Source organism: Orbicella faveolata, unplaced genomic scaffold (genome assembly GCF_042242905.1).
Source record: "Orbicella faveolata isolate gen_17 unplaced genomic scaffold, um_ofav_v1 contig_37, whole genome shotgun sequence".
In the NCBI taxonomy this organism is placed as follows: Eukaryota; Metazoa; Cnidaria; class Anthozoa; order Scleractinia; family Merulinidae; genus Orbicella; species Orbicella faveolata.
Window position 1 is genome coordinate 2,044,658 of NW_028301566.1, and position 13,624 is coordinate 2,058,281.

General features: G+C 40.5%; 3 protein-coding genes across 4 annotated transcripts in view; all 3 read right to left on the reverse strand.

Annotated features, from left to right (window-relative positions):
* The window catches only part of LOC110062482 (uncharacterized), a 41,612-nt gene extending 30,471 nt beyond the window's left edge, over window positions 1-11,141 (reverse strand). The window contains exon 1 of one of the 2 annotated variants that reach the window (XM_089275642.1): window positions 10,674-11,141. In XM_089275642.1, coding sequence (XP_089131768.1) covers window positions 10,674-10,840 — 167 coding nt within the window. In that variant the 5' untranslated portion in view covers window positions 10,841-11,141. The remainder of the gene's footprint in view (window positions 1-10,673) is intronic. The other variant, XM_089275643.1, reaches the window with a different exon arrangement.
* Window positions 4,385-7,364, reverse strand: LOC149101586 (uncharacterized). Its single transcript, XM_089275644.1, has 3 exons — window positions 7,119-7,364; window positions 5,551-5,651; window positions 4,385-5,206 (listed from the first exon to the last, which is right to left on the reverse strand). Exons 1-2 carry the CDS (start codon window positions 7,332-7,334, stop codon window positions 5,565-5,567), a joined length of 303 nt encoding a protein of 100 aa, XP_089131770.1. The 5' UTR covers window positions 7,335-7,364; the 3' UTR covers window positions 4,385-5,206; window positions 5,551-5,564.
* A 1,254-nt stretch (window positions 11,142-12,395) lies between the features above and the next one.
* On the reverse strand, window positions 12,396-12,707 carry LOC149101587 (uncharacterized). The gene has a single exon (XM_089275734.1). It carries the CDS (start codon window positions 12,705-12,707, stop codon window positions 12,396-12,398), a length of 312 nt encoding a protein of 103 aa, XP_089131860.1.
* Between the last annotated feature and the right edge of the window lie 917 nt (window positions 12,708-13,624).

Consider the following 13,624-nt stretch of genomic DNA (forward strand, 5'->3'; position numbering starts at 1 on the left):
AAAGTTCAGTCTTATCCCGATTTAACTTAAGTTTGTTGCGCAGCATCCAGTCCCCAATGTCCTTAACACATAATTCTACTGCCATCTTTGAGCTTGATAGATGATTAGGGCAATTGGACGTAAACGACAAGTACAACTGTGTGTCATCTGCATAGAGATGAAACGGTATGCTATGCTTTCTGGCTATGTCACCCAGCGGACTTGTATAAAGGGAATACAACAAGGGTCCCAGTACAGAACCCTGTGGTACCCCGTAGGGTAAATTCTTCTTTGACGATTCAATTCCATTGACAGAAACAAACTGTTCGCGTGAGTGAAGATACGAATGAAACCAATTAAGAGCAGTGTTCCTAATGCCAAAGCGATTCTGTAGTCTAGATAACAAAATCGAATGATCGACAGTATCAAACGCAGCCGATAAATCGAGCAATAGTAATATAACCGATCTGTTATTGTCATTAGCCTTCAAAATATCATTTTGAACTCTCACAAGCGCAGTCTCTGTACTGTGATGAGATTTATATGCCGACTGAAATTCTTCTAATAAGCCTTCATTATCATTAAGGTGGTCCATTAATTGTGCTGCAACTGCTTTCTCCGTAACTTTGGATAGAAAATATAAATTCGAGACAGGACGAAAGTTCGAAAATAGTTCATGATCAGCTCCACTCTTTTTCAACAACGGCTTCAACATGGCAACCTTGAATCTATCAGGTACTTGGCCACTTGTAAGAGACAAGTTAACTATACGAGTGATCATTGGAAGCAGATAATGACGGCACCCTTTGAACACTGAGGATGGAATTGGATCAAGTGTACAGGACTTTGAAGACAGGTGATTCACAAAACCAGATACGACCTCCTCAGTGACCAGTTTAAATTCACTTAGCAGCTGACCAGCTAGACAGCTTTCAGACTCAGCATTGCATGAAGTAACTTGACCGTCATTCAGAGTTCCATCAACTTTGTCAAGATCATTGCGGATTTTAACAATTTTGTCACTAAAATATTCAACGAATGATTCGGACAGAGAACAGTTATAAGGCCCAGATGGATAACGCTGGACTGGATTGGAGTGCAGAAGCTTCTCTATTGTCTTAAAAAGAAGTCCAGAGTTCCCTGAGTTTTCCTGGATCACTGATGAATAAAATGTGTGCTTCGCGGAGGCAATCATGTCATTAACAACACTGTTCTGAAACACATACCGTTCTCTATCTGCAGGTAATCTTGTACGTCGCCAGTTACGTTCGAGCTTTCTCCTTATGTTCTTTTGAACACTAATGTCAGTTGAATACCAAGGCGCACAAGGACGAAGAACTACCTCACGGGTCCTTTCGGGGGCATAAACATCAAGGGTGGACTTCAAGACCCGATGATAGGAATCAACTAACGAATCCAAATCACGCTGTGATTCGTCAAACAAGGACGAATTCATGATAGTGTCATTGAATTCAGCATAATCAATCGAACGCAGCTTCCGGTGGCGAATAGTTCTTGTTGGAAATTGTGGTTTGTGCAATAATAAATGCATAAAAATAGCGTAATGATCAGAAATCAAAGGGTCATGAACCATAACATTGTCTATAAGTTTACACTGATTTCTAGTAATGATTAAATCCAAGATATGACCACTTGTGTGAGTCGGCGTAGTCACCCATTGTTTCAGATCGAAAGATGCTATTAGGTCACAAAAATGCAATGCGTTGACATCACGCGAAGAATCCACATGTAGATTAAAATCACCGACAATTAAAAGCTCGCCTGATGCTGCGGCCAATTCCTCAAGCAGGAGAGAAAATTCATGATAAAATGTTGACAAAGGCACAGATGACGGTGGGCGGTAAATAATTATCATCCTGATCATCTTTGAGCTCTTGAAACGAACATCCAAGAATTCGAACGACTGGAAGGAAGTGTTCCACTCACTATTTTTGCATTTAATATCCATACTTTCTTTGAAAAGCAAGCCGACACCACCACCTCTCGATTCCCGTGGAATGTGGATAAAATCATAACCAGTGGGACATAAATCACCAATCTCAACACAATCAATATTTCCAGGTCTGAGCCACGTCTCCGTCAAAGCAAGAAGATCAATATCCTTGTCAACAACAAAGTCTTTCAGTACGCTAGATTTATTCCTTATTGACCTGGAATTGAGCAAACAAAAGTTGATCGCGTGAGAAGTATCCTGGGTGTTAGCAACTTGTGAGATCTGCACCTTCACGAGATTGTCGTGATTAAGCAAAGATGCAAATTTCGAAAAACGATCATTTCGATTTGAAACAACCGTCCTTATGCTCCTCTGCCTCGTTCGTGACTTCGCCCATACACCTGCTCTACATCCTCTTGTCCGAAGCAAACTGAAATCCTTTAAGACCGAAACCAGATGAAAAGGCAAACGAGCCGGCGAAAAACGCCGCACTGATAACAACTCACTTCTCGAATATGTAATAAGTTGTGGCGACCGAAATGAATGATGATATAATCCAACCGACCTTGAGGTAATTTCTTGGTTAGATTCAGGTCCTGGATTTGAAGATATATCAACATGCACTGTCAAATCCATGACAAAAGGTTTCGAGGGAAGAACTAAACAGGTAGACCCATGCTTAGCCTGTTTTGAGCATGGTTGGAACACTTCAAGACTACTGAGCTCTTGCCGTCTTATAACCACTTGAGATCCAACCAGGCTAAATTCACGTCTAAAATTGCCAGGAAGAAAACCATCGGAGAAACATCCATGGATATCTTCGAAGCAGAAGTGGTTAAAACCAGAGTGAGTCCATCCATAGGGCGAAAAATCATCAGAATAGGCTAGAAATATAAAATAAATCAAGAGAACGTGAACGACACCGGCAGCCATCTTGGCGCGCATATACGACATTTCGGCATAATGCACCCATCCTGAATGTGCAATGATAAAGATGAAAACTAAGTGTGGAGGTGATTTAAATTAACAAAACCAATGCCTCTTCCACTATTATTATAAACGCTTTCTTTGTGGGCTTTTCTTCAGGGGAGAAGAACTTGTCAGTTACTTGCATTTGTTTTGGTTTAATCAGCCCTGAATCCCATATAAACTCCAGTGTGAGGGATATTGCCACTGGATCACTGTTACTACACAGGAAGAGTTCACCTTCTGGTTTCCGTTCCCCAGATAACCGTATGTATGGAGAACTGAATAAATCAAAATCAGAGGCCATGTGGGCCCTGGGCAACAAGGAAAGACACACCATTTGAGTTTCGCTGGCCAGAAAATTCTGTTTATGCTTTAGGTATCCACTTCTCCAACGATAGAAGCAAATGTAAAAGTCTTAATTTTGATAAGCAACTAGAAGATTTGAAAAAAATCCTTAACTCCTGGAAAAGGAGGAAACTGATTCTGCTTGGGAAAATCAACATTGTCAAGTCACTTGGGTTATCTAAAGTAACATACAGTGCTTCAGTTTTATCATTACCTGAAAATTTCAGCAAAAGGGTTGATGAAACCATATTGGATTTTATATGGGATACCAAACCACATAAAATTAAAACAAATACATTAATTGGAGACAGGAATGTGGGTGGATTAAAAATGAGTGAGTTTGAGTCGATGAATACAGCCTTGAAAGCTTCATGGGTGAGAAGATTTAATACAGGGGTGGATGCGCCGTGGAAAATCATCCCAAATTACATGACTCGACACCTAGGCAGTTTTAAGTTCTTACTATCATGCAGTTATAAAACCAAAGAACTCAATAGACCAATTTCGATATATTAAAATTCAGCCTAAAACAATAGACCTCAGCACGAGGCTCAGGGGAATAGACCCCACAAACTCTGTAGTTATTCCCCGGAGCCTCGTGCTGAGGTCAAGTGTTTTAGGCTGAATTTTAACATATTGAAATTGGTCTATTTAAACAGCATTCCTTGTTTCTATTCAGAAATTCTAAATTGTTGGGAAATGATAAAAAAAATCAAAGCTGAAATAGATCAAGAAAAAAACAGATCCATACGATGCCATAATATGGAACAACCATGAGATAAAATCGCAACTAAGCCAACATTTTATGAATCATGACACAAGGCGGGTGTTACAAAAGTTAAACACCTCTTAAACCCTAACAGCGGAAAGTTCCTAACTTGTCAAGAGTTTGTTAACCTTTTCAAAGTTAAATCTAGTTTCACTGTATACTATGGCCTTCTCAGTGCAATTAAAAATGAATGGAAAATTTCGACTACTGGTAGACAGAGGCAAACACTGAAACAGAACTGGTACGACAATGAAGAAAATCTTTCCAACGCTGCTCTGCACAAAATAATTGTTGAGAACAAATTTCAACCACCTACCAATGAAAACCGAATTATTAGTTACGGAATGAAGCCTTCTGAAATCCAAAAATTATATAAATGGCCTTTTTATATTACGGAAAATACAAAGTTAATAACGTTTCAATTCAAGATAAACCACAATATCATCTACAGTAAAGACAAACTTAAAAGAGCCAACATAATAGCTGATGATAAATGAACAATGTTTACTCTTCTCACTGTTTAAGATACAACTTCGAGAAAACATAATAACTGAAAGGTACATCGCAATAAAAAACAAAACTACTGAGCTCTTTAATGAGAAATGGAAATGCTTTATATTAGAAGATTTTGCGCCAGAACTTTTGCCACCACCAACCTCTCAATAGGACACATTATTTTACTTACTTTGTGTCAATGTTGTTTTCAAATTTCTAATCAGTAGCGCTTAGCATTAATTTATTTCTATATCTATTGTAGTCCTCAAAGCGCCGTAGTTTTCTTTTTGCATGGAATTTACTTTACTTTATGTTTTATTGTACTGTGAGTGTTTTCTTCATGAATAAATGAATAAATGAATAAATGAATAAATAAATAAATAAAAATCTATGGAAAACATTTTGCCAATAGGCTGCCTTCATGAAGACATGCGTACTATTATCATCGCAGTCTATTTCTTGAGGCATAACTTGGTACATGCCACACTTGCACCATAGTATTGCCGAGTTGCAAGATGGAGGTGTAGGGTTAGGCATTCTATCCACACTTGACATCTGTCCTTCTGTGGAAGTGCCACGGGTGGCTTGAGAAATGTCGCTTTCACAGACAGTCTTATCTTAATTGTCAATTTTTCTAGGCAGGCTTCTGGCACACGGCTTGCACACATTGCTTCATCAAGCATTTGAATGACTTCCTAGAAGAACATTATGGAGGTAATCACCAATAAAGTACAGTATTGCAAAATATTTTGCGCTGACAAAATTAAGTAATTGATTTATTTTACGTAGAGCCAACAACTGTGTCAAAGAAGTTTGACAGCTTGCTAGCAAGCACAGAGTTTTGCCAAGTGGGCCTAGAAATATAAAAATCAAGTGTAGGAACAAAACAAATCTTGCCTTGCTAAACTTTATGCATTTGAATTGGTGTTCGAGCTTTGATTTTTGTGGTCTTTTCGGTATTTAGGCATAGTTTTGTTCTTGGAATAAATACCAATAAAGAAATAAATAAAAATATATTTCTATACAGGCAGACCCTCACATCTCTATTTTATTTTATCCTGTCCTGCTCTTCACTTGGCCTGTTGTCACTCTGGTATGGCTGTGTTCTTCAGCCACAAATGAAGTTGTACTTGCACCAGCCTTGATAAGGAAAAAAAAAAGAGTCATGTCAAAGCTGTTGTACTATATATATAAAAAATCAAGCTCTCTTAGAAACTTTCTCAGCTCAAAGGAAAGACAATGAATGAGTTGCCAGTAATCGGATACCCGTGTTTGCGCAAAGAACTCTGGGATCGTCAGGGGGCAAACAGTACAAGTCGCTTGAGGGAAATGTATAACGAAAAGTTGTTTCGAGGTACAAGAAAACGATTTTTGAGAGAGATCAACGCTTTTTCGCCGTCGTTTTTATCGCCAATGGATTTGGGCAATGTTGATACGTGGAATAAGTAAGTTTTTGTTTGAATAACCGTAAAATATGTGACGAAATCTACCGTTAAATTCCGTTGCTTGCGTGAGGTTTATTGTGAAATTTACATCGCGTAATGGTCTGAAAATATTACAAAATTAGGTTTAAATCGAGAGGAAATAACCCAGTAAAGTCTTTTAAGTTGTGTACACTAACAGGCTACTTTGGCTTATTTGTAAGCACAGTCATACAAGCAATATTGGAAACAATCCCGGTGGCGATCATTGTGCTGTGTGGGGTTGCCGGATTAAAGTGAGTAGACAGACCGCGCGTCTCATGCTGTATGGCCATTGTGTTGCTCAAAGCCTTTGTTTTGCTTTCACAAGCACGTCTTTCAGTGATTTTCCTTTTCTATAACAGATCAAGGGTGGCTCCCTGAATATATCTCTGAGTATTTGTATTTAAAAGTGCCATTTGTCCGTGATTATGCTTTTCAAACTGTGGTAATGACGGTTGAGTGAAATGGCCTGACACAAAGGGTAGTAGTTCCTTGTGCAATTCTTGATTTCTGTCTTATAGCTTCTTTTCTGTCTTTATATTTAAATTCTCGGAGGGTCTTTCCTACCATTTACTCCAGGTAGCCTCTCGAGATCAGGTGCGTATTGAAATTTTCAATATTCTCTTCAATGTAAGCTTACCACAAAACCTCACGCAAGCGAGGGAGTTTATCGGTAAATTTTATCACTTATTTCATGGTTATTCGAACAAAAACTTACATTTTCCATGTATCAACATTGCCCAAATCCATTTGCGATAAAACAACGGCGAAAAAGCATTGATCTCTCCCCAAAACCATGTTTTTGGGCGTCGAAACAACTTTTCGCCATACATTTCCTTCTAGCGACTTGCAATGTTTGCCCCCTGACGATCCCAGAGTTCTTTGCGCAAACACGGGTATCCGATTACTGGCAACTCATCCATTCAAACTGCTAAAACTCGAAACTGCTCTATGCTAAGTGAAATGTTTGGCCTAAATGAAAGAGACATGCTGTACACATGAATATATACTTACATATGAAGACTTGAACACAAACAAAACCAAAAATAGCCAGAAATCTAGTTGTTCCATTCGCGTGCAGCCTTCAATACCTACTTACAAACAATGTTACATCAAAGCTAAGTGTATAAATAAAGAATCTCACCGTGTTTTCGGCACGGATTTGCTGTCGCACCACACGTACACTCACTTTCACATCTTGCAAGGGCAGCCACGATTTGCATTTGTTTTCTGTTTCGTGCAACAAGCGCTTTTGCACGAACACGAGATGCGATTTTCCTAAGAGGATAACAGCAGACGAAAGAGAAAATGAACGTTGTGTTAGAGCATATTCCCAGAAACTACGAAACAGTTCAGACATTCAAATCTGTCACGTAATGGAGTCGAAGGAAACTCACCACCGTAGCCTTTCTTGCCTCTTCTGCATCCATAATTTTGCCTCTGCGGTAGAATAAGTAGATCAACGAGAAGAAATCCACACACACGACAAACAGATGTAATAATTTTAACCAAGACGGGTTAAATTTGCGCAAAATTCAAGATGGTAGATGCATTTGAATCTCAATGAGAACGGAGCCAAATGTCGCACATGCGCGGGTCGTGACGTAGCGCCTTTAATTTGTTCATCCATCACTAAAATATTGCCGTGTATATTTACTCAATCGTACATGTAGGTTGACTTGCATATCGTCCGTGAAGAAATTTTCACTCTGGTCGAATTGCATGGAATTCAAAAGAAATGTTGTGGAACGACAACAAAACTAAAAGATAAGGCAATTCGAAATTTTTTCCCTTAAGTATTTAAAAACAAGCTTACAAATTTCGAGCTTGCGATGCTAACACAGGCAGAATTTCAATGGATGCATACAAAATAAAACAATAAAGAAACAACGAAACCAAACCCTAACAAGAATTTAAGCTTACCTTGGACGCCACAACGAGAGAAAGCGAGTGGAAACCATCAAATTCTCTTGCCAAGAAAAAAAGCTAAGAGCTTAACTTCCCCCATATGCTAATCACGATGTCACTTTCTGGCTTTGTCATCATGGGTGTCTTGTATCAATTCTTTGACCTCGCCGACCATGTCGTTGTGAACGATGCACGACCACGGTTATAAATACCTCTAACAGCTTTCATCTACGCGGAGCAAAAGCCGATAGGCAAAAAACAACATATTTACGAAAGAAAATCATATGAAACCAAAATGTCCGACTTCAATTTTCGAGGTGTTCGACAAACTCGTACCCAGGCTCTCGATTTATCGGGCAAAAATGTACGCCTTTCTAGTCCCCCTTCGTCAAAGAACCTTCCTGAAGCCGACTGAGCACTCTTGGACAAAAACAATACTTAGCAGGGGACGTAGGAGAAAATGTTTAACCAGGTTTAAAAATTAGAATGGAGTGAGTGAGTGGGCGAGCGCCATCACAGGCTTCCCAAACTCAAATTACGTGGTGTATGCGACAGCTTGTGTATATAGCTGGTTTTCACATGACGTCACTAAAATTCGAACAACAAATCTATTGATCTTCCTGAGATTTTACTTAAATGATGTATAAGAGCAGCTGAAAACTAATATTCATACAAATTTTCGCTCCAAATGGGTTCTTGGTTTTGTGATAAACTACGCTTGAATTTCTAAGCTTTTGCGTGACGCGGTATTTACATGACGGCCTAGAGAGCTGTCATGATGGTTAAAAGAGTGGCTTATTTCGGAGAACTTGGCTATCAGAACAGTTCGTGTCTTAGAAAAAGTATTATTTTAATGTTTTAGAGTTCCTCGAGGGATAAATTCACGCTTTTGTAGCGAAACTCAGAGACAGATGTTTCTGTTAGTTTCCGGCCGCCATGTTGGTGCCCATACGGATGGGCACCAGCATGGCGTCTCGATACAAATCTCTATAAATTTGGGTGAAAAATTTCTCCGCACATCTCGCATAAGAAAAATTGCTGTGACCACAATTTTGGCGAGAGTCTTTGCATATTTACGTTCTTTCATTTCCCAGATTCTGGACTTTATTTATTGACCGGTTTTGATTTTGATTTTGATCTATTTTGAATTGCGTGACACTGAAAACCAGCGATAGAGAACTGTATGGGAAAATCACCGATCGTAAAAAAAAATTGTGTAAATAACTATCTCATTTGAAATAAAGTTTTCCTTCCTCAATGTGTCGCGTACCTGTCTCTTGTGCCGATTTTAAAGCCATTCTGACGCCGTTTAGTGGAGTTATTCAAAACCGTTGTCTCTCCTTCTAAAAGAATGGAAAGTCCATTCTTTTAGGAGGAGAGACAACGGTAGTTAGTGAGATTTACACAATTTTTTTTTTTACGATCGGTGATTTTCCCTTACAATTCTCTATATACACAAGCTATCGCATACATCACGTATTTTGAGCTTGGGAAGCCTCTGTCGCCATCCGGCTGCCTCCTGAGCTCATGGATGTTACGTCATCGATGAGCAAAAAGGAATTCGGCACATATGGCAACCGCATGACTTTACCCTAGCCAACCTGGACCTTGACGTTTGTATGTGGAGGCGCATGATCCGTCTGGGACGAGCATGGGCAAACATCTGTAGTGTGTCATGGTATGCACGGTATAATAATAATTCGTCTATCATAAGATGGGACGAAAAAAATTATGAGTTGGGGCGAACTATCGAGACACACTAACCAACCTAAGCTCCAAGACGGTTTAAGGCCGGGCAGGACACTGCACGAACCGTGCGACTGATCCCGATGATGCGCGGAATATTCATGAGAAGAGTTTTTATATTCTAAAATTTATTCTAAATTTATTCAATACATTGTGTGTTCGGCGTAGTGCTAATTGCTCGCGCGATTGAAATCTCGAAGTATGAACTTCTTGGACATTTTTGAATACATTAGCGGGCTTGTTCGTTCTTCCGGAGACGGAAAATACTGCTATTTTTTGTCCGAGTTTTCATCACGGATATAGAACTTCAGGAACTGATACACCAGGGAGATAATCTTAGTATATTATACTGTGATGTGACAGAAGCAAAATTGCGAAAACAAAGACCTGATACTCAGGTTAATTCTTAGAAGAAGTAAAACACCAGTATATCACTCTGCAAAACTGATAATAAAATTAACGGAACGGCAAAGAAGGAAGGATATATGCGTTTGTTGAATGTTACGCTGTACTTATCGGCGGTAAGGTTCAGTTTTTCAAAGCAATATTGAGTTTACTGACCCAGGTTAGTACAAGCTTTGATTCCAGGAAATTGCTGTCCAATGCAGACATTTCCAAAATGTCTTTTTCGCTGTTTAGTTTTGACGTAAACTCTTTTTATCGTGAGATTGAGGGGGCAGCGTGGCCGAGTGGTTAGAGCGCCGGATTTGAAATCCATAGGTCCCGGGTTCAAATCCTGTTCTGACCGCTAGCTGATGTTGTTCTCGGTAGCCCCGAGTTCAACTTCTCGGCTACGCTTGTAACTAGCCAACTGGTCTGCCTCCCGCCAGTTGGGATTCTTAACCTAGTTATGTTTTTTTGAATATTTATTTATCATTGTTTGTTTGCATTGGTCCTGAAAAGCCCCAATGGGGAGTGGCCAATTAAGTATACACATACACACACACATGTGTATTAAAAAAAAATGACAGCAGAGGTTTTATTTTTTACAATTGCTGCGTTGGTATGTAAAGGGTAACTATTCCAGTTAACTTCAATTGCCTACCTCGGTTTGTCCGTCCCAGCAAGCTTCCAGAGGCTTATAATTCCTTCATCTGTTGAGCAACTACACTGGTCGATTTTCTTGCACTCTTTAAAAGCTGGAACGACGCTTATTAAACAAATACAGAAAACAAAACATCGAAGAACGACGACAATCATTTTTTCTGTCATTTCCTATGGTCAAAACAGACTGATTTGAAGGTTCCGATGAAAGTATTGAGGGGCAACCGACGAGTTCACTAGAGCGAAGCAAAAGGGAAATCACTCGAACTGTGAAAGCGAATCGAGTTCAGTTGCGCATGTGACTGCTATGTTGTCGTCACGCGGTCGATAAAGTTGAGCGTCAACCGAGCACAGATCAGAACTTTGCACTCGCACCATGCATGGGCTACGTGTACTAGGACGATCTTCGGGTTAACTGTGCCTCCTTCAGGTTGCGCGCACCAAAAAAAACAAGAAATTCGCGGCGAATTCGAAAGCGGCCTTTGTGGCCATCCTGGACGGGTCAATGCTTAGAATGTAGTTCAAATCGATCGTAATTCAATTTTGAATAAACGATTTAGTTCAAGAGGCTTTTTTTTAGTGTGACAGACGATGCGTGAATCACGCGATTTAGGATTAACTTGTTAGGTCAGATCGAAGGAACTTTGAAAGGCGTTCAAGGATAGACTGAAGTCTGCGGCTCGGTTTCAAATTAAATCTTGAGCGGAATTTAGCACTCTTCTTAGGGCCTGTCTATATGGAGGGAGGGTGCCCCGGCTAACCGAGCTACCCTGGGAGGGCTAACTTCTGATACGTTTCTTTAGAAAACGCCACCTACCCAGGGCACCCTGTCTACTTGCCCAGGGCACCCGACTAGGCGGGATAACTTTTCACCATGTAAACGGTTCGTGCCGGGCTATCCCGGCTAGCCGAGGTGAGATAAACCGCGAAAGCATGGCGGCGCGGGGTGAATTTTTTCGTAGTTACCATTGACAACAGTCCTATACACTGAAAAGAGGCCGCTAGCGGATCGCGGAATGAGCGATAAAAAAATTAAACTTGCCGCCAAAAAGTTTCTTTGGTCGGCCATTTTGTTTGTTGTGCTTAGCGGCCGCTCAAAAGATAGCCCACGCAGCCCAGCTACTGTCCCGGTTAGGTGAGTTGCATGTAAAGGCGGGCTATGTGTCCCTAGCCGGAAGCCCGGTTAGCCGGGGCACCCTCCCTCCATGTAAACAGGCCCTTAGAAATCAACTACATCAGAATCTTAAAAGTCTTAATATATAGATTTAGGCCAGCTTAAACGGTAAATGAAAACTTACGATTTTCTTCTTCTCCTAGTGCTACCTCTGCGGCAGAATTAATTGAAGGGTCAGGAGGACGGCTACGGTTGATTTCTGCAGACCGGCGCCATTATTTACTTTTGGAGTCTCGCAAGTCTTGAGAATTGATCAACTTTAGAAAGTACGTTAGAAAGTTAATGTGACGGCATGACTGTACCCACGATGTTACAAAGTTAATATGGGGGGGGGGGGGGGGAGGGGCAAAGGGGGTCTTGTCACGAAGTCACGATAGTAAATTTTCGATTTCACGAATCACGAAACAAAAAATTCACTTTTCACGATTCTCGAACATATGCACGAAACTGTAATCAAAATTTCTACAAAAAAGTGCATTCTTTAACTTTACCAATAATTTACAGCTGTTGGAAAGGTGCTATTTGAAGTCTTAATTTGTTGGTTTTACTTTAAGAGAAATCTTGAGAGACATATCGGACTTGGACAGCTCTTCCACTGCGAGTTGTTACGGCTCTTAAGAAGGTCAGAGTATCGTCGTCGTTGTCACTTTCCACGGCATCGTCAGGCCCACGGTCTGTGTCATACTGCACATCATCTTCTGGGACTTTGGGGACTTCAGACACTTCAGGATGAGCGAAGGTGACTTCTTGCTCTTGCTCTTCTTGTTCGTCGACGATTGGTGGAACAGCTGGCTGATACTGTGCAGGAGGTTCAAGGTGGATCTTGTCCTTTGGGTAAGCAGAATCTGCTGGACGATACATATCCAAAGGCAAAGTGGCAGCCTTGAACTTCGTTGTTTCTTGCCTCACAGTTCTCTGTCGAACGCACTTGCCATGCTGAACTGCCTATTCTCTCACGATCTGCTCTTGGGTAGAATTTAAGTGCCTTGTTTTGCCAAGATACGAAAGTTTGGAAATGCCTTTCAATGGAATTGAACTGTCTGGAATTGGATAGTAGGATGCTAGGTGAGTGAAATAATAGGCTGCCCAGCTTGTGATCCTCTTCATGCTTTCGTAAACAGTGTTTCCCAGATTACGGGAGTAGTCAAGAGATGTGGGGCATTGATCCTTGAAATGACCAGCAGCGTCATGTCGTTCATCAATGGCTCATCAGTCAAAAATCCTATTGAGACGGGTTCATTGGCTAATACGGTGATCAGGAAATCAACGGGTTTATTCAAACCTGTCAACATGTTTCTTTTGTCGCTACTCTCAGTCGGCTTGACTCAAGCGTTATATTCACTAAGGTCACGGAAAAAATCTGATCACAATGCAGTGAAATTCAGCTATGAACTCAACTTTAGACATTCACGATTTATTTCTTATCTATACACAATTCACAGCCAAGGACTTTTGCATTTCACGCCTCACGGAATACACTTCAATCACGATTCACGGAACAGTTTTTTTTTTTTTTTATCAAATCATGATTCACAGAGCACAAAAAGCCGGATCACGGTGTCACGAAAATACCCTTGCCCCCCCTCTAATATGATGGCGTGGCTATTAGATTGTAACTCTCTGGAATATTCTACCCAAGATTATTACAAAGTTAATATTATGGCATAACTATTAGATTGTTACTCTCAGGTTTTTTTTCTGGCCACGATGGCTGCCTGGATATGGGATTTTTGATACCAAGAAGGCTCTTCACTTCGCTGACCTTCTTCTTGGCGCAT

Coding starts and splice junctions, on each gene's coding strand:
- LOC149101586 (XM_089275644.1), bottom strand. CDS start 7,334: ATGTCTGAACTGTTTCGTAGTTTCTGGGAATATGCTCTAACACAACGT. Junction 5,652..7,118: donor AAATCCGTGCCGAAAACACG/GTGAGATTCTTT, acceptor TTCCTTATCAAG/GCTGGTGCAAGTACAACTTC.
- LOC149101587 (XM_089275734.1), bottom strand. CDS start 12,707: ATGTATCGTCCAGCAGATTCTGCTTACCCAAAGGACAAGATCCACCTT.